The following is a 21,439-nucleotide window of genomic DNA, read 5'->3' on the forward strand; positions in this document are numbered from 1 at the left end:
ACACTAAAAATACTATTTCTTATGACTCCCAAAGTGTTACAAAATTGTTAATTAAATCCCCCTTATTACAGTACAGGGATTTGGAGCTCAATATCACAGTGACATAACCTTGATGGCTTAAGAGATAGTATAGTCATCATCTGATTAGGATCTACTATTATCATGAAAATCAGAATGACGTTCAGCATTGAAAATTTACTTTAGACGCCTGAATGAGAATCAAGCTATAAGAATCTTATACACACACAACCAAAATCTATCCAATGAAAATTGCTCAGGGAAAGTAAATATATTTTCAGGATATTTTAGGAAATTAAACATTACGTAAAAACAAACAAGACACAATTGTTTTCTTTTTGGCAAGATCAATGTATCAGATATCCTGAAGGACTCATTTTATAGGACATCGACTATTCTACTAGGGAGGATGTCTTAGAGAAGTTTGGATATGTGGAGTGCTATTGCAAGTGTTTTTCTAGAGATCTCATCCATCCCATGATACGTTCGAAAAAAATTTTTATATCATCGATGAGTACACAACAGGACGAGCAGAAGAGAATCCGAGACGACGTCCAACATCCACAATGAAGAACCTGGTGGCTTTACTTTGCCTGATTTCCGCTCTTGTTGCCTCAGGTAAAACTAGTATATTCAGTTCACAGCATATACATATTATGCACTGAGCACTATCATCAAATGTTTTATAATCATTTTAAACAGGTATATTCTAAAAAATATAATTACTTTATATTTGATACAATTCTCGAAATTGTGATACACACTAGAACATGTTTTGAAGTGGGAAAAATTCTTGTTAACTAATTTCTTAAATATTCCGTGGTATTTACAGATAGACCCAAATCCTTCATATCCAATGATTGTTTATATGCATCAATTCCTAACTAGAGATGAGCAAACCCATGGAAGTTCGGGTTTGCAGAGTTTGGCTGGACTTTGGTTAAAAGATCAGTTCGGGACCCAGACTTGACTCAAACGTGACCCAGAACTCCATATCTGTCTACAGGAACTTGAGATGAGCAAACCCAAGGTTCGATATTCAGATTTTGGGTTCAGAAACCAACTTATAAAAAAACTAAATTCAGGTTCAAAGTTCAAGTGAGTTACAAGTGCAAACCATTCAAGCGAGCAGTGCTATGCTTGGGTATGAGTGAGGAATCTACGGGCATTAGCGAACATTGCTCCATTAGATTTCGTCAAAACATCAAGGATTTCTTCTTTTCTTAATAAGTTTTCAAACAAGGGACTGTTGAGTTTTTATTCAAATAAACTTGGTTTTTCTTATGTATGTGTGGTTTGTTTACTCTACACTTTCCGGGTTAGTAATAGGGGTGCTGATAGACACTTTTTCCATTACTAACCCCTGGGCTTGATACTTGCTCTCAATTCACAGTTGACATCATCCCCAAAAATATTACCCGATTGCTACCTCATTAAGGCAACCAGGCAGAGTTAAGGGGCTTTAGACGTAATGATATCGCTAACGATATGTCGTTGGGGTAGCGGAATTCGTGTCTCTCATCCGGCATTGTTAGCAACGTCGTTGCGTTTAACACCTACGAGCGACCATTAACGATCAAAAATACTCACCGAATCGTTGATCATTGACACGTCGTTTATTTCCCAAATATCGTTGCTAGTTCAGGACGCAGATTGTTGGTCGTTCCTGAGGCAGCACACATCGCTACGTGTGACACCCCGGGAACGACGAGCAACACCGTTCCTGCGTCCTCCGGCAATGAGGTGGGAGTGACTTAAATCCGGCTGATCTCCACCCCTCCGCTTCCATTGATGGTCCACTGAGTGACGTCGCTGTGACGGCGCATGAACCTCCCCCTTAAAAAAGTGGTTGCTCGCCACCCACAGTGACGTTGCTAGGACAGTAAGTATGTGTGACACTTACAAGCGATATTATGCGCCACTGGCAGCGATTTGCCCGTGACGCTCAATTGATGGGGGCGATCGCTAGCGACATCGCTAGTGATGTCGCAGCGTGTAAAGCAGCCTTTAGGCAAAGCACCAGATTTGGCGCATCCATATGTTATCTGGGTTTTCAATCAATGTGTCATTCTATATTGACTGTGTCCTATCCGTGTACAAAAACAACAAAAAACATTCCAAGTGCGCCAAAATTGTAAAAAAGTATGATTGCACGATTGTTTTGGTGGTATTTTATTCACCGTGTTTACTATATGGTTATATTGATGTGTCGTCGGTGCGATGCCTCAGGTCAGCACAAGTTCGTAGACACCAAACATGGATAGGTTTACTTTTATCTAAGGGGTTAAAAAAATAATCTGAATTTTATCTAAAAAAAGTGGTGTACTTTTTGGTGCCATATTCCATGGACTATAGCGTTCTCAATTTTTGGGATCTGGGGCTTAGTGATGGCTTATTTTTTGCAGCTTGAGCTGATGTTTTTACCAGTACCACTTTTGCACAGATGCTACGTTTTGATCGCCTGTTATTGCATTTTTTACAAAATTTGTGATAACCAAAAAACATAATTTTGGCGTTTGGAATTTTTTTGCCTCTACTCTGTATAACAATCAGATTAATTGATTCTATATTGTGATAGAACGTAAATTTCTGAACACAGTGATGCCAAATATGTATATATTTTTTATTTTGTTAACCCTTTAATTTTCAATGAGGTGAATAGTGGGTGACTCAAACTTTTAGGTAATTTTTTTAAAAATTTTTATTTTCTTTTTACTTTTCTTTTTACTATTCCCCTTAGGGGACTTTAAGGATCAGCAGCCTGATTGCTTGTTCATTTCTGCTGATTATAGCTGCACAGTTCAGATCCGCAGAAATGCTCGATTTCTGTTAGGGCTCCGCCACACATCCGTGAAAACCACGTCCGTGTAAAACGGGCCGTTTTTCGGGTCCGTTTTCCGTTTTTTAGGTCCGTTTTTATGGTATGTGTGGCCTGCGTGTGTATCCCGTATGCTAGCCGTATGTGCGTGTGGAATGTCCGTGTGTGCGTGAGTGAAATAACTGACATGTGTATGTGTTGTCCGTGTGAAATGTACGTGTGTGATGCAAAATGTCGTTACTACATGTCGGAAGACAGAGTAGCGGGATGAGAATGAACTCGGGTGAACTTCACCCGACTTCATTATCATGCCGCGGCTCTGTCTTTGTGCCGTGTACTGATTAGCGGTCACCTGTGAAGGATTCACCGGTGACCACTAATCCCCCGAGTGACTGAAGTGTCCCCCCCTCTCATACTCACCGTTCCCCGATCCCCGGCGCTGCACGGCATTCACACTGCTCCGGCGGCTTTTTTCTAATTTGAAAAAGCCGGCCGCCCATTAATCAATCTCGTATTCCCTGCTTTACCCGCCCACCGGCGGCTGTGATTGGTTGCAGTGAGACACGCCCACCACGCTGAGTGACAGGTGTCACACTGCACCCAATCACAGCAGCCGGTGGGCGTGTCTATACTGTGCAGTAAAATAAATAAATAAATAATTAAAAAAACCGGCGTGCGGTCCCCCCCATTTTAATACCAACCAGATAAAGCCATACGGCTGAAGGCTGGTATTCTCAGGATGGGGAGCTCCACGTTATGGGGGGCCCCCCACCCTAACAATATCAGTCAGCAGCCGCCCAGAATTGCCGCATACATTATATGCGACAGTTCTGGGGCTGTACCCGGCTCTTCCCGATTTACCCTGGTGCGTTGGCAAATCGGGGTAATAAGGAGTTATTGGCAGCCCATAGCTGCCAATAAGTCCTAGATTAATCATGTCAGGCGTCTATGAGACACCCTCCATGATTAATCTGTAAATTACAGTAAAAACACACACTCGAACAATCCTTTATTAGAAATAAAAAACACAAACACATTCCCTCATTACCAATTTATTAACCCCGACAAACCCTCCATGTCCGGCGTACTCCACGGTCCTCCAGCGTCGCGTCCAGCTCTGCTGCATGGAGGTGACAGGAGCTGCAGAATACACCGCCACTCCGGTCACCTCCACGCAGCTAATGAAGACAGCCGCACGATCGTCTGAGCTGTCACTGAGGTTACCCGCGGCCACCGCTGGATCCAGCGGTGGCCGCGAGTTACCTGACTGACATTAGCTAATCGCGCTACTCATCTCATTAGCTGCGTGGAGGTGACCGGAGCGGCGGTGTATTCTGCAGCTCCTGTCACCTCCATGCAGCAGAGCTGGACGCGACGCTGGAGGACCGTGGAGTACGCCGGACATGGAGGGTTTGTCGGGGTTAATAAATTGGTAATGAGGGAATTTGTTTGTGTTTTTTATTTCTAATAAAGGATTTTTTCATGTGTGTGTGTTTATTTACTGTAATTTACAGATTAATCATGGAAGGTGTCTCATAGACGCCTGACATGATTAATCTAGGACTTATTGGCAGCTATGGGCTGCCAATAACTCCTTATTACCCCGATTTGCCAACGCACCAGGGTAAATCGGGAAGAGCCGGGTACAGCCCCAGAACTGTCGCATATAATGTATGCGGCAATTCTGGGCGGCTGCTGACTGATATTGTTAGGGTGGGGGGCCCCCCATAACGTGGAGCTCCCCATCCTGAGAATACCAGCCTTCAGCCGTATGGCTTTATCTGGTTGGTATTAAAATGGGGGGGGACCGCACGCCATTTTTTTTAAATTATTTATTTATTTTACTGCACAGTATAGACACGCCCACCGGCTGCTGTGATTGGGTGCAGTGTGACACCTGTCACTCAGCGTGGTGGGCGTGTCTCACTGCAACCAATCACAGCCGCCGGTGGGCGGGTAAAGCAGGGAATACGAGATTGATTAATGGGCGGCCGGCTTTTTCAAAAGAGGAAAAGCCGCCGGAGTTTTTATAACAGCCGTGCAGCGCCGCGCTGGAGATCGGGGAACGGTAAGTATGAGAGAGGGGGGAACTGACCGACAGACAGCTAGAGGGACAGACAGACATAGAGACCGACCGACGGACTGAGGGAGAGAACGAAACATAAAAAGAAAAAAGACTGACATGACATGAAAAAAGCACAAAACATACAGGGAACAAACAGAGATGCGTCCGTGTCACTCGGACGTGCGCACAGACCCATTGACTTTCATTGGGTCCGTGCTGCGTGTTGCGTGAATAAAACGGACATGCTGGCGTGAGACACGGCCCACAAAACGCATCACGGAGACGGACTAACGGACATAACCAAAAACGCAAGTGTAACCGCAGAGATATAGTAACATTGGTGCACGTTTGGCCGTGTCTCCAGTATACACGGAAACGGACCAAACACGCACGTGTTTCACGGATGTGTGTTTCAAGCCTTACAGCCAGCTTTCTGCCAGCTGTTACAGGAAGTGAGTCATGATATCAACAGGAGTCATCACATGACCCTGGGCTATCATAGATCCATCGGCTCCCCATAAGCATGTCACTGGGACTCTGATGAGTAAGTGTGCACTACCTTCTGCAGCGCTTTTGACATTGACATTTTGCATTTTGACAGCGTGATCTAAGGAGTTAACAGGCATGGGTAGATCGCCAATCCAACTGCACCTGCTAGCCATACATGTCTGCTGTACAAATCAGCAGACATGTGCAGGGGTCACTACCGGCTCACAACAGCAGCCGGCGGTGATTACACCGACATGACCCATGACGTACCCGGTACGTCCAATTTCAGTAAGAGGTTAGTGATAGTTCTAAAATTATAATATGCTTAGAAAATAACATTTCTTCATTCATAATAAATCATATTCAGTATACAAAAAGACATCAAACCACATTTAGTTAAAACCTATATTAGTAAAAAATTAAAATGTTGTTGATTGGGTAAAACAAGATTCTAGCGACAACCAGAAAATTCAGCATTTTTTTCTCTTACTACCCCTTTACCTCTTATTTTCTAGTCTTTTCCTATAAATGTCATTCTTGTTTATCCCTTAACTCTACAAAATGCAATACGTCTGAGATGGAATGCCTTGGAGATCGATGTATGACCGTTATCCAATACCTTTGTATCAGTAAGTACAACATTAATCTTCCTTTTATCTGAATAGTAGAATCACCATCTTGGTTCTAATTGATTTTTTTTATGTCTACTTTCTTCCTTTGTAAAAAAAAAAAAAGAAAAAAAATGCCTTTTTAAATATATGTTTTGAAAAATACAAAATATAAACTTCATTATTTTTGTTAATGTATATTATAATGTAATCGAATATATAAAGCTGAATGTGTGTGTGTGTGTGTGTGTGTGTGTGTGTGTGTGTGTGTCCGGGATTGGCATCTGCACCGTCACAGCTACAGCCACAAAATTTTGCACACTCACACGTCTGGCCCCGAGAGAGACAGACACAGACAGACAGTCAGCAAGAGAGACAGACAAAGATAGATGGGGAAAGACACAGACCTTGATATAGACAGACGGGGTAAGAGACAGAGAAATAGAGACAGACAAGGAAAGAGACATATAGAGACAGGCAGGAAAAAACACAGACAAAGAGGCGGGGAGACAGACGGGAAAAGAGACAGACGGGAAAAGAGACAGACGGGGAAAGAGACAGACGGGGCACATTACTTGGCCAATTTAGTTAAATCTGTGTGGAATATCTGTGGTGTTGAAATATAAGTTGTGAAATGCTTCTATTAGCTTAGTTTTTGCCTTTTAATAATTACATTTCTATTTATTTGTTTTGTGTGCCGAATACATTTTCGTTAATACATTCTACTTTGCTAGCAACAGTTACTAACACGGACGAAGCCAGGTAGTACAGCTGGTACATACATACATACATACATACATACATACATACATACATACATACATACATATATATATATATATATATATATATATATATACACACACATACAGTACAGACCAAACGTTTGGACACACCTTTACATCTCTAGAACAACTGTTAAGAGGAGACTTTGTGCGGCAGGCCTTCGTGGTAAAATAGCTGCTAGGAAACCACTGCTAAGGACAGACAACAAGCAGAAGAGACTTGTTTGGGCTAAAGAACACAAGGAATGGACATTAGACCAGTGGAAATCTGTGCTTTGGTCTGATGAGTCCAAATTTCAGATCTTTGAATCCAACCACCGTGTCTTTGTAGAAAAGGTGACCTGATGGATTCTACATGCCTACTTCCCACCGTGAAGCATGGAGGAGGAGGTGTGATGGTGTGGGGGGGCTTTGCTGCTGACACTGTTGGGGATTTATTCAAAATTGAAGGCATACAGAACCAGCATGGCTACCACAGCATCTTGCAGCAGCATGCTATTCCATCCGGTTTGCATTTAGATGGACCATAATTTATTTTTCAACAGGACAATGACCCCAAACACCTCCAGGCTGTGTAAGGGCTATTTGACTAAGAAAGAGAGTGATGGGGTGCTACGCCAGATGACCTGGTCTCCACAGTCACCAGACCTGAACCCAGTTGAGATGGTTTGGGGTGAGCTGGACCGCAGAGTGTAGGCTAAAGGGCCAACAAGTGCTAAGCATCTCTGGGAACTCCTCCAAGACTGTTGGAAGACCATTCCCGGTGACTACTTCTTGAAGCTCATCAAGAGAATGCCAAGACTGTGTAAAGCAGTAATCAAAGCAAAAGGTGGATACTTTGAAGAACCTAGAATACAAGACATATTTTCAGTTGTTTCACACATTTTTAAGTATTTCATTCCACATGTGTTAATTCATAGTTTTGATGCCTTCAATGTGAATCTACAATTTTTAGAGTCATGAAAATAAAGAAAACTTTGAATGAGGAGGTGTGTCATATATATATATATATATATATATATATATATATATATATTATATATAAAAATGCCTTACTCTGTCTGTCTGTCTTGCTCCAAAATTACGTCATTTCAGTGACAACCGTCACCACAGCGCGTGCGCTAAAGAGCCTGCGACCAACGCCTCAGCTAAGGCTCCCTGCACACGTAACCAGGGTACACATCGGGTTACTAAGCAAAGCGCTTTGCTTAGTTACCCGATATTTACCCTGGCTACGTGTGCAGGGAACCTAACTGAACAGCCCGAACTACGGGCCGACCGGACGACGCCTGACACTTCCCCGCTCGGCTCCGCCCCCACTCACTCCGCATGTATACACTAAACACAGTGCGTTGTGTGACACATGTGATGGATGCATTGCAAATACTGAGCTAATAAAGTAACGGATTCCTGTAAAAGAACAGTTTGCGTTTTTTTTTAATGTTTCACCGGGAAAAGGAGATTTGCGGTCGGGAGGAGAGAGAGGTAACCGCGAATCCCCTGCGTGACCTCAGTGAGCCGCGCGATCAGCTGTGCCATCACTCAGGTGACCCGCATCTACAGCTGCAGTCCTCCACCCGAGAGATGTGTCCGCGGGTCACCTGAATGAGGGCACAGGTGATCGCGCGGCTCATTTCAGTTGCGGCATGGAGCTGATAGAGAGTGGTCATGTTCTACTGCCGCTCCTATCAGCTTCATGTAGCAGAGCTGAAAGCGTTGTTGGACTTCTGTGGATTATTTCGGACCTGGAGGGGTTTTTGGGGGTTTAATAAAGTAGTGAAAAGAGGATTTTTTTTTGTATTTTATTCCAAATAAAGGATTTTTTCGGGTGTATGTGTTTATTTTCTTTAACTTACAGGTTAATCGTGGAAGGTATCTCGGGGAGATGCGTCGTCCAGTGGATGCAACGCAGACACTTGCGTTACAGTACATCGTCAATACAAGTCTATGGAGAATAGCGCAATGCGTTAACGGACTGCGCTATTCTCCATAGTGGAGGATTGCGTTGAACGCAAGTGTGAAAGCACCCTTACCCCGCAGGATGGGGGCACATGTCATGATGGTGGCTGCACCACGACGGGGGCACATACAAGCATTTGCCACATCACAGCATCAGCATATTTTTACTTAACTTTACACTGTTAATGGCCTTCTTTCCTTACAAGCCATGGACATCATTAAACATTTGACTCATCTATTAAAACTGTTCCTTCTGTTTGTCATTTTAAAACCAATAAACAATTATAAGAATAAGAATACTAAATTAAACCAAACCCATCCAGTCCATTCATTACCTTATTCAATCTGCTAACCTACATACGCATTCTAGACTACCCGATACGTTAGAAATCGGGCCACCTTCTAATAATTATATATATATATATATATATATATATATATATATATATATATATATATATATATATATATATATATATATATATATATATATATATATATATATATATATATACACATACATACATACATACATACATACATACATACATACATACATACATACACACATAGATAGACAGATAGATAGATAGATATATATATATATCTATCTATCTATCTATCTGTCTCTCTCTCGCTCTGTTTCTCTCCCAGTCTCTGTCTGCCTCCCTCTCTGTCTGTGTGTCTCTGTCTGTCTCTCTGTCTTTCTCGATCTCTTTCCCTGTCTGTCTCTTTCCCTGTCTTTCTCCCTGTTTGTCTCTTTCCCTGTCTGTCTCTTTCCCTGTCTATTTGTCTGTTTCTTTCCCTGTCTATTTGTCTGTCTCTTTTCCTCTCTGTCTGTCTCTGCCTGCCTTTGCCTCTTTGCCTAGCTAAATTGTGACATGTCAACATTCCATTTAAGGGCGTGGCTGTGCATTGTGACATGCCAACATTCTTCTGAAGTTCTGGCTGCACTGTGGCTCCCAGCTCCATTGACTTTAATGGAGGCAGGTTTTTGGCAAATAACTAAACCATGGAGTTAAAATTCCCCCTCAAAACATAGTCTATGACGTTCTCCAAGTCAAATTGAGTGTCTGTGCAAAAGGTCGTGATTGTACATGAGACGGCGCAAATTCCTTTAGTGGACATACACACAGACATACACACACACACACACACACACACACACACACACACACACACACACACACACATACATTCAGCTTTATATAATAGATATGCATGTATATAACGTATTTTTCATTACCGTGAATATATTCTAATAAATTATATGTGTTGATCCATCTTATACCCCCTTCATTGCACAATGGTGACCCATAGTGGTTTATTTTGTAAGTCTCTATTTCTTGACATTTTTTTTCTCTTCGTGCACTAATTGATGATCCTAAGAAAATAACCTTTTTTATGATTTGCATTAGTGATTCAATATATAGATTTCTTTTGTTAAAGTATATACACGTGTTTATGATATGGACGTTCTAATGAAGAGGATGTTTTCCTTGCCTATCCCCTAAATTTTGTTTAGTTCAATATTTCTTCTTTATTTTAATTGCTCTTAAATAAAAAATATAATTTTAATTAAAACATTTTGGCTGTGAAGTGTTGTCGGTTTTTGTAGGTTTTGTTGAGTTAGCCATTGTAATTTCTGGCCATTTATTGGTCTTTTCTTCTTTTGTAGATGGACATATCTATAAGTCAATATATAAAGCTTGTGCTAATGAAACTTTGTGTAACGCCAAGGGGTCAGCAAGAGTGCAAAATTTTAGATTTCGATTTTATGCTAAATGCTGCACTGGGGAATTGTGCAATACCGATGGATATAGACGTAAGTGTCACAATGGTAATAGTTATAATAGAATACTTATTTGAGAACCAAAACCCCAGACTTATATAGGTGAAGAGATCTGAGACCTTCCAATAAATTGGGATTTGATCCATCTCCATTTATAATATCTTGGTTTTCCATTTAAAGGTGGAAACTTGCACCAATTTAAAACCTTCCAAAATGAAAAACTAGAGTTGAAGATAGAAATAGGTGTTTTCCCGTCTTGTCTATTGGACCTATCGAACAATAAATACATTGTTGTCATAGGAGTGATGGATAACTGAAGCAGGGGCCCCTAGACTGGCCTTCAGACTGGGGATCCTGTGCTGTCCCTTATCCCAGAGGTACTCTCAATGGTGGTGAGGTCTGGACAGCTAGCATGACCCTAACTCCTGTCCGATCTCTGCTCTAACAACCTTTCTTCCCCACCCCTGGGGAGGGTCAGGACCAAAGTAATAAACCTCACAAATAACACAAACAGATGTGAAGGAAGGAAACAGGGATATGCCACGCTGACATCAAACATCCAGAAGTTGATAATAATAATAATAATAATAATAATAATAATAATAATAAGTTTTGTTTCTATAGCGCCAACATATTCCACAGCACTTTACAATTAAGAGGGGACATGTACAGACAATATGAGACAATACAAAATAACAAAATTAAGATACCAGGAGGAGTGAGGGCCCTGCTCGTAAGCTACAGTCTATGAGGAAATAGGGAAGGCACAAAAGGTGAATGGGGGGGAGAAAAGCTTGTTATATATGGTCCAGCCATCGATTTAATAGGGTATTCAAAAGCAGCTGCATGAACCCATCGGTGAGAATTTATACAGGTACAGGGGACGAGAACTGGAAGTACATTTTTTGAAGGGCAGAAAGAGACTAGATTAGATCAGGGCGGTGAGGTGATAGGCTAGTCTAAAGAAATGCTAGTCTAAAGAAATGCATTTTTAAGGCCCGCTTAAAGGTGTGGATGTTGGGAATTAATCGTATTTCTCTTGGTAGTGTGTTCCAGAGCATAGGCGCAGCTCGTGAGAAATCTTGAAGACGGGAGTGGGAGGTTCTAATTGTTGAGGATGTCAGTCTTAAGTCATTAGCAGAGCGGAAGGCATGGGTGAGGTGATAGGCAGAGATGAGGGAGAAGATGTATGGTGGTGCAGAACCGTTGTGAGCTTTGTAAGTGAGAGTGATAAGTTTATATTCGATTCTGTAACGGATAGGCAACCAGTGCAATGACTGGCAAAGAGCAGAGGCATCAGTGAAGCAGTTGCAGAGGAAAATGATCCTGACTGCAGAATTCAGAATGGATTGGAAAGGGGACAGTTTAGTAACAGGGAGACCAATTAGTAAAGAGTTACAATAATCCAGGCGAGAATGAATGAGAGCGACAGTAAAAGTTTTTGCAGAGTCAACGGTAAGAAAAGGTCGAATTCTTGAGATGTTTTTGAGGTGGAAGTGACAAGAACGAGCAAGTGAACGAATGTGGGGAGTGAAGGAAAGGTTGATTAATTTCTATTTTATTTAATCAGGTCTATTCGTTTTGGATGGCACAGCCTCCTTCAGGACAATTTTTGCAGAAAAATCAACCTTTTTTTTGTAATAATAGTCCTGAAGAAGGAGGCTGTGCCATGCGAAATGCAGAGACCTGATTAAATAAAAGAGAAGTTAATCAACTTTTGGATGTTCGATGTCAGCGCGGCATATCCCAATTTCCTGCCTTTACATCTGTAATACGTCACTCTGGGGCTGCAGCAGATGTCATTTTATGCTTTTTTAGGAGATGTGACTGGCACAACTTCTACAGGTGAGTACCTTACCTGTTTTGTCTTGTCAAATTCCACCAGATAAGACCCTATCTGCGCTTCCTTATCCACAGCATACTTCCAAATAACGCAAACAGGGGAGAACCAAAACACATACACATTGCAATCAGACCCTAGGGAGAGAAAAAAATGTGCACAGGAAGAAATAAGATACAGGGAGAAAATACGCTGACTACAGGGAATTTCCAAACCACACAAGATCCCATCAGAGATCATCAGATCAGGGTATGTTTTGTCTTGCTGGTCTACTAGACATTGCTCCCACCTAGCCAGAATCCTACTCCACACCGATGAGGGGCAATACCCCGAAACAGCTGTCTGTGGATGGATACCAGGCCTTGGTATTTCCCTTTTCATATCTTTAAACTTGTCAAAGAGTTGGATATTGACTAAAAGGGCCACTTAATATGGTGGTTATGGTGGTCTCCTAAAATGAGCCACTCCTTGGCTGGGTCCTTCCCGGAGGAATAACTGGCTAGTTTCTGTGTTGAGACTCCTAACAGAGGCTCCATGGATTTTTTTTGATCAGAGATCATCAGAAACTGGAACACATGCTAAGACTGGAATTGCTGGCGCTAAACTGGAGCTATTACTGGCTATGAGGAACTAGATTCAGCACATTGTAAGAGGTGGAGGCGGCTGTGAATGGTTATTAGCAACCTCTGAGCTCCTGTTGCAGTTCTTAAGCCAGCAGGGATTAACTCCTGCTGTACTGATGAGCAGAGAACATGAAACAGACTACATCTGTCTGTCTGAAAAACTAGGAGTGCACAGTGTCATGATTTAGTACTGGTATTCACCGCTCCAGAGTTTCCAAGACCCGGCTTGGTCATGTCAGGGGTTAACTCGCCTCGGCTTCTTTCCGGTTTTAAGGAAACACTATATTTGGGTGCTAAACCGTCATTCCAGTGCTGATTATAGTATTGTACTGCAACCTGTGACTGACATTGGTGAGATTCCCTGTTTGTGCTGACTCCTAGTTACCTTTCCCTGACCTGAACCCTCTTTCGTTAATCCATCTGTCCCAATCCCTGACTTCCCGCTTCTGTCATTTGTTTACCCATCCTTGGTTCATCCTCTACCCGTATTTGTGTCTCCTCGCTATCTGGTCTTGTCTTCTGTTCCCTGTGCCCTACTTGTTTCCTTCTGCATACCTCATTTCTCGGCATCCGACCTCGGTTTTGTTTTCTGACCTGATCTTGATCCTCCCTCTGCACTAATAAGACATCCCGGCTTGACCCTGACTGCTTGACTACTTTATTGCCCCCTGGTGGTTCGCCTGTAAACTGCCTGCTGAGGTTACTCTGCTGTACTTCAGCCTCCCTTCTGTTACAGTGCTACTTTGATGCTCCTTCACTACTCTGCTGCAACCTAGTGGGGAGTATGCTGTACTACGTCTTACCAGCCCATTGTACAGCGTGACACACAGGTTGACTGTCTGACTCAGCAGTGTGAACAGAGTCTGATGCCTTCATGACACCTAGCAAGTTTAGAGCCAAACACCATATGACAAATGTAATTAGATGGAACATATTTCGTTAGAACAAAAATTCTATTTTTCTTTCCAGTTCCTGCAGAAGATCCAAATCCGAATGGGGTAAAATGTCCATCCGCCTACTGTACAGGCATTTTGGAAGACTGTAAGACCGACAAGAAGATAAACTGCACTGGATCCATGAACCAATGTTATGAGTTTAGAGGAGACGCCATAGATCCAGGTGAGCAATGTTTCATTTAGTAAAGCATGTGCAACAATTTTTTTCTTTTAATCTAATTGAACGTAAAATAAATTAAACAATTACTTATACAGTAGTGATTAATTGTTTGTCAAGTACAAGGAATGTTCCATATTTCCAAGTAAATTTGACCTAAAACTACAACAGATTTTTACACAAGTCCTAAAAGTAGATATATTAAAAAAAAGTCAAAAATTAAGTAAAAAATAGACTTTATAATTTTTTTAAAAAATGAATAAATCACTTGTGTGTGAGTGGTAAAAAGTGTGTAAACTGTTACATAGTTACATAGTTACATAGTTACTTAGGTTGAAAAAAGACCTAGGTCCATCTAGTTCAACCTTCCTCCACCAGTTCTACATTTAGTCACTAAGTCATTTATAACCAACAATGTTGTGTACTGAGGAAATCATCCAGCCCTTTTTTAAAAGCTGTTATAGTATCTGCCATTACTACCTCTTGTGGTAGTGTATTCCACAGTCTGACCGCTCTAACTGTAAAGAACCCTTTCCTATTTAGGTGTCGGAATCGCTTTTCTTCCACTCGCAGTGAGTGCCCCCTGGTCCTTAGTACTGTCTTTGGAAGTAATAAGTCATGTGCCAGTCCTTTATATTGACCACACATGTATTTATACATATAATTGAGATCTCCTCTGAGACGTCTTTTTTCTAAGCTAAACATATCTAACTTTCTCAACCTGTCATCATATGGGAGGCCTCCATCCTCATCATACGGGCAGCCTCCATTACTCATCATACGGGCGGCCTCCATTCCTTGTAATAGTCTAGTTGCCCGCCTTTGAACTGACTCTAACTTCTGAATGTCCTTTTTAAAATGTGGAGCCCAAAACTGGATCCCGTATTCCAGATGTGGCCTTACAAGTGATTTATAGAGGGGTAACAATACGTTGGGATCACGGGATCTAATCTCTCTTTTTATACACCCTAGAATCTTGTTTGCTTTTGCAGCTGCTGCCTGACATTGAGTGCTGCTGCTCAGCTTATTTGTAATGAGAATACCCTTAGTCCTTCTCCTGTTCTGTAGTCCCGAGTTTACTTCCATTTAATGTATACGCAGCTATAGGATTACTCCATCCTAGGTGCATTATTTTACATTTGTCAACATTTGCCAAGTATCTGCCCATTCTGACATCTTATCCAGATCTTTTTGTAATATTGTACTATCCAGGTCAGTTTTTAATATCCTACATAGTTTGGTGTCATCAGCATAGACTGACACTGTACTATCAATCCCATCCACAAGGTCATTAATAAAGAGAGTAAAAAGAATCGGTCCAAGCACAGATCCCTGCGGCACCCCACTGCTGACTATAGCCCATTTAGAGAATGTACCATTTATGACTACTCTTTGTTTCCTATCTTTTAGCCAATTCCTTACCCAGTTGCATATAGTTTCCCCTAGTCCTTGCTTCTGAAGCTTTAGTATAAGGCTATTATGTGGTACAGTATCAAATGCCTTTGCAAAGTCCAAATAAATCACATCAGCTGCATTACCAATATCCAGGTTTGAACTTACCCCCTCATAGAACCCCAACAGGTTGGTTAGACACGACTTATCTTTCATGAATCCATGCTGTTTGTCAGTTATCATATTATTTTCTGCAATATATTTTTGCATGTCATCCCTTAAAATGCCCTCAAAAACTTTGCATACTACTGATGTCAGGCTTACTGGACGGTAGTTGCCTGGATCTACCCTCTTACCTTTCTTAAATATCGGTACCACATCAGAAATCCTCCAATCCTGAGGCACCAACCCTGTTACAAGTGAGTCTAAAAAGATGAGATACAGCGGTCTGTCGATTACGGAGCTCAATTCCCTCAATATTCGTGGATGAATGCCATCTGGCCCTGGGGATTTGTCAATGTTTAATTTACTCAGACGTAGGCGTACTTCATCTTGTGTTAAATTAATTATATCGGGTGGTGGACTTTGATTTTTCACTTGTTGAGTGATCCCTGGTACAGTAGGTTCCTTGGTGAATACAGATGAGAAATGCCTATTTAATATCTCAGTCTTTTGTTTGTCCTCTATAACTAACTTGTTATTATATTTTAAGGGGCCGATACTATCCTTTGTTTTCCTTTTGGCATTAATGTATTTATAAAAGATTTTGGGATTTATTTTAATGTCATTGGCGATTTTTGTTTCAGAAGCTAATTTTGCTTGTTTGATTTCTTTTTTACATTTCCTATTGATATCTTTATACTCCTGCAATGCTATTTCTGTATTCTCAGCCTTTAAGATTTTAAATGCCCTTTGTTTTTGTTTTATTATACTTTGTACAGTCTTATTTATCCATAGTGGTTTCTTTTTATTCCTGGACATTTTATTACCAGAGGGTATACGTTTTTTATAGGACTCTAGTAGTATATCCTTAAACTTACCCCATTTATGTTCGGTATCCCCAGTTACCATGACTTTGTCCCAATCTACACATTTAAGCTCTTCCCTTAATTTGTTGAAATCAGCTATCCTAAAATTCCAGGTTTTAGCATTCCCCCTTTGAAATGTTCTATTGAATATTATGTTGAAGCTTACCATATTATGATCGCTGGTGCCCAAGTGCTCCCGGACCTGTAGATCTGAAATTGTATCCGGTCTATTTGACAGGACCAGATCTAGCAAATTATCTCCCCTGGTCGGTTCACCTACCATCTGAGAGAGGAAATGGTCTTGAATAGTAGATAAGAACTTACAGCTTTTAGCAGAACCAGAAGATTCTATGTCCCACTGTATGTCTGGATAGTTGAAATCCCCCATAATAAGAACCCGATTATTATTATTAGCTGCCTTTTCAATTTGTTTCAGCATTTCACCCTCTATTTGTTCAGGTATGTTAGGAGGCTTATAGCAAACTCCAATTAGCATTTTTCCGTTATTCCCCTCCCCATGTACATTTACCCATACTGACTCTACATTGTTGCAGTTCCCCCCAATGTCATCATTCAACACAGGTTTTAGGTTAGATTTAATAAATATACACACCCCACCACCTTTTTGGCCTTTCCTGTCCTTCCTAAATGTACTATAACCCTGTATGTTTGTCACCCAGTCATGGCTTTCATCCAGCCAGGTTTCCGTAATGCCCAAAACATCATAATCCATGGTTGACATAAGAGTCTCCAATTCATTCATTTTGTTTGCAAGACTTCTTGCATTTGCCAGTAGACATTTAATCCTATTAACACCTTTATTACTCCTAGCCTCCCTACGTTCCTTGTATGTCCCATCCCCCCCTAATCCTTCATTGACCCCTACCGTCTCCCTGTCTCTATCTGCTCTATCTATCCCCTTATTTGCTCCACTACCCTCCCTCCCCCCGATTCTAGTTTAAAAGCTCCTCCATCCGTCTGACCATTTTCTCCCCCAGCACAGCTGCACCTTTCCCATTGAGGTGCAGCCCGTCCCTACCGTAGAGCCTGTAGCCGACTGAGAAGTCGGCCCAGTTCTCCATGAACCCGAACCCTTCCTTCCTGCACCAATTTCTAAGCCACATATTTATCTCCCTAAGCTCCCGCTGTCTTTCTAGTGACGCTCGTGGCACCGGTAGTATTTCTGAAAACACCACCTTGGAGGTCCTGGACTTCAGCTTCTCTCCTAGTTCCCTGTAATCATTTTTAAGGACCTTCCACCTGCCTCTAACTTTGTCATTAGTACCAATGTGCACCATGACCGCTGGGTTTTCCCCAGCCCCACCCAGCAATCTGTCTATCCGATCCACAATATGCCGAACCCGAGCACCCGGCAGACAACACACTGTTCGGCATTCACGGTCTCGGCGACAGATGACCCTGTCTGTCCGCCTAATTATAGAGTCCCCTACCACCAACATCTGTCTGGGCTTTGCTGCACTCCTATTTCCCTCCTTCCTACAGCAGTTGTTTTCCTGGTTGCTAGGAGCAACATCCTGCTGTAGTGACCCTAGTCCAGGCCCTTCATTCCTAATATCAGCCAAACAGGCATATTTACCAGGTTGTGCCAGGTCAGGACTAGGCTCCCTGACACTTTTCCCCCTACCTCTTCTTCTAACTGTTACCCAGCTACCTACCTCTGGGTCCTGATCTTCCCCACTTCCACCCTCCTCCATATCACTGGCCCCAGCCAGAGAAAGCTCAGTGAGCTCTAAACTCCTCTCCAGGTTTGCAATGCCCCTTAGTGTTGCAAGCTGCTTATTTAGATCAGTTACCTTGGCTTCCAAATACGCAACATGCTTGCATCGAGTGTTGATTAACTGATAAATTAAAGATGAAATTAGAATCTGGTGTTTTCAATCAATGGGATGACGATCAGGTGGAAGTGGTGACCTGTTTTATTTAAAGAACAGGGATCTATTAAAGTCTGATTTTTCCAATACATGTTTGTAAAGTGCATCATGGTGGGAATAGGCAATATTTTTGAGGAACTCAGAAGAGTTATTGATGCTCATCAGGTTGGAAAAAAAATACAAAACAATCTCTAAACTCCATAAATCCATAGTCAGACATATTTTGTACAAATTTAGGAAATTTAAGTCTATTATTACTGAGTGGTAGACAAAAAATTTTACTCAATGAGCACAGTGTACAGAAATCCAAGAGCTCACAAAGAAACCCAAGGTAATTGCTAAACAACTAAAGGCCCTTTTCACATTAGTTAGTCTTACATAGTTACATACTATTTAACTATGTACGATTAACTAATGGGAAAAGGGCCTTTAGTTGCTTTGCAGTTACCTTGGGTTTCTTTGTGACCTATTGGACATCTGTACACCATGCTCATTGAGTGAAATTTCTTGGTGTCATCAATCCAAAAGGTCACAAAGAAACCCAAGATAACTGCTAGGCATCTTAAGGCCCTTTTTACATTAGTTAATCTTAATAACATCATGAGTCCACCATCAGGAGTACACCGAATAGCATTGGTGTTCATGGCATTATTGAAAGAAGAGAGCTATTGCTTTCCAAAAAACAGCATTACTGCTGGTCTGCAATTTGTTGAAGATCAACAGCATCATTTTAGTAAACTAAAGTCTATTATTACCATCCCCTAAGTGGTAGATCAAGAACCTTCCTTCAATGAGCATAGTGTATAGAAGTTCAAGAGGTCACAAAGAAACCCAAGGTAACTGCTAAGCAACTAAAGGCTCTTTTCACATTAGTTAATCTTAGTAAGAAGGTCACTGAACTACAATGGTGTTCATGCATACACACTGCAGACCAGCAGTGATGCTGTTTTTTATTTTTTAGAGCAGTGTGTATGCATGAACACCATTGTAGTTCAGTGACCTTCTTACTAAGATTAACTAATGTGAAAAGAGCCTTTAGTTGCTTAGCAGTTACCTTGGGTTTCTTTGTGACCTCTTGAACTTCTATACACTATGCTCATTGAAGGAAGGTTCTTGATCTACCACTTAGGGGATGGTAATAATATAGACTTTAGTTTACTAAAATGATGCTGGTGATCTTCAACAAACTGCAGACCAGCAGTGATGCTGTTTTTTATTTTTTAGAGCAGTTTGTTGAAGATCACCAGCATCATTATAGGAATTTAAAATCTATTATTACCATCCCCCTGAGTGGTAGACCAAGAAACCTCCTTCAATGAGCATAGTGTATAGACGTTCAAGAGGTCACAAAGAAACCCAAGGTAACTGCTAAGCAACTAAAGGCTCATTTTACATTAATCTTAGTAAGGAGGTCACAGAACAACTGGGGTGTTCATGGCATAGTTGAAAGGAGACAGCCATTGCTGTCCAAAAAAGAGCATTACTGCTGGTCTTCCATTTGCTAATGACCACCAGGACTAACCAGAAAACTATTACAACAAACTTCTATGAACGACTGAGACCAAAATAGAGCTTTTTTGTTTGTAAGAAAATACAGCAATACAGAATAACAGAAATGGGGGAAAAAGGAGTACACTGTTGCAGAGCTCCGAACACATCACCTCACTTTTGCACTTTCTTTCTGCCATCTCATGTCACATGATCACTGCTCCTTTATCTTTTGCACAGCTGAATTTAGACCTCTCATATACTGATCATCACATAGTGATGACGTCATTCACAAAATCTCTGGGTTGGGTATGAATGTTTGACCCTTGGCCCCAAGGCACACCACTGGTCACGTCGATTCACCGTTAAAGAAATTTTACAGTATCAAAAGTCTAAAAATAGGAACATTAACTGTATATATTTCTCCTAATAATGTCTACTCGTTTTGTGACCACAGGTGGAACAGAGATGGAATATTCAGTACATGGTTGTATGAACTCTGATGCCTGCAAATTTAATTTTGATTGCACCATTGGGGTTACTGAACCAAAGAACAAGTACCTGAAGTGTTATACGAAACATAATCAAGGAAACTCCAGCGAATGAATAAATCCTTCCAATCTGTCTTACAGATATAAGGATGTGATGTATAATGGAATTGGAGCATCCAAATTATTTCTTAGCTTTGCATAAACAAGTAGTCATATGAGCAAAAAGCCAAGATTTTGGTGGAAATTAAAAGATCAATGTGTGTCATTTTGAGAATTTTGATATCCCAGCATCCAAAAATTTCAGAACATTGCAAACAAACCACTTCTGTTCATTTAGGAGTTCAATTAATATGTGATTATCTGAATGCTTCAATAAATATCCAGCAAGCAATGTGGTGTCTCTATTTCTTCATGGAATGGTATCTGTAGCACTCTGTCCTGGCATGGTGCCCCGCACACTCCTGCTTTCATGCCTCAGCGTGGGTGTCATTTTCCTCACCTGTCTGGTGGGTCCATGTGTCTCGTTCCTACCCTGAGGCCTGCTGTAGTCTCCTCCTGCTTCCAGGTCATGTGCAGGCCTTCTGGGAGTGCCGAAAGGTTGGCCATGCCCCCTTTTCATAAATGGCCAGCATCCTATTACCCGGAAGTTATTCTTGACGTTAGCTATCACCCTGAAGGTACGTAAGGCAGCTCCCCCTTAGGGGAGGTGCCTGAGAAATGTTGCCCTTCACAGTGCATTGCTAGTTTTCAGGTCCTATACACGCTGCCATATCTAGTCCTATGTCATGTGTCCTAGTACCAGTTACCTGTACCTGCTAACCTGTATCCCTTCCTAGAGCCTGCTGCTACCACCACCCCGGTGCTGCCACATCTCAGTTACAACCTCTGTGCTGCCACATCTGAACCACCACCATGCTGCCATGGCCAGGATACCTCATCCAGTTGCCACGTCTATGATTCCTTGTCCATGCCCTAACCCTAAGTGCACATCCATACTGGACTACAGTGACTCTTCTGTCCATAAGAGCTGATACCTCT

At 41.7% G+C, this 21,439-nt stretch overlaps 1 protein-coding gene across 1 annotated transcript; it reads left to right on the forward strand.

The window, feature by feature from the left end:
• The first annotated feature begins 554 nt into the window (after positions 1-554).
• LOC142256576 (phospholipase A2 inhibitor NAI-like) lies at positions 555-20,749 on the forward strand. The gene is made up of 5 exons (XM_075328332.1): positions 555-636; positions 5,906-6,019; positions 10,421-10,567; positions 13,967-14,116; positions 20,368-20,749. The coding sequence occupies exons 1-5, from the start codon at positions 585-587 to the stop codon at positions 20,514-20,516; spliced, it is 612 nt and encodes a 203-aa protein (XP_075184447.1). The 5' UTR covers positions 555-584; the 3' UTR covers positions 20,517-20,749.
• The last annotated feature ends 690 nt before the right edge of the window (positions 20,750-21,439 follow it).

Source organism: Anomaloglossus baeobatrachus, chromosome 11, assembly GCF_048569485.1.
Source record: "Anomaloglossus baeobatrachus isolate aAnoBae1 chromosome 11, aAnoBae1.hap1, whole genome shotgun sequence".
In the NCBI taxonomy this organism is placed as follows: Eukaryota; Metazoa; Chordata; class Amphibia; order Anura; family Aromobatidae; genus Anomaloglossus; species Anomaloglossus baeobatrachus.

What these genes read in the sequence shown, in the direction of transcription:
- LOC142256576 (XM_075328332.1), top strand. Translation starts at nt 585, where the DNA reads ATGAAGAACCTGGTGGCTTTACTTTGCCTGATTTCCGCTCTTGTTGCC. An exon ending in TTCCGCTCTTGTTGCCTCAG is followed by an intron (nt 637 to 5,905) that starts GTAAAACTAGTA and finishes CTTATTTTCTAG; the next exon opens with TCTTTTCCTATAAATGTCAT. An exon ending in TATCCAATACCTTTGTATCA is followed by an intron (nt 6,020 to 10,420) that starts GTAAGTACAACA and finishes CTTCTTTTGTAG; the next exon opens with ATGGACATATCTATAAGTCA.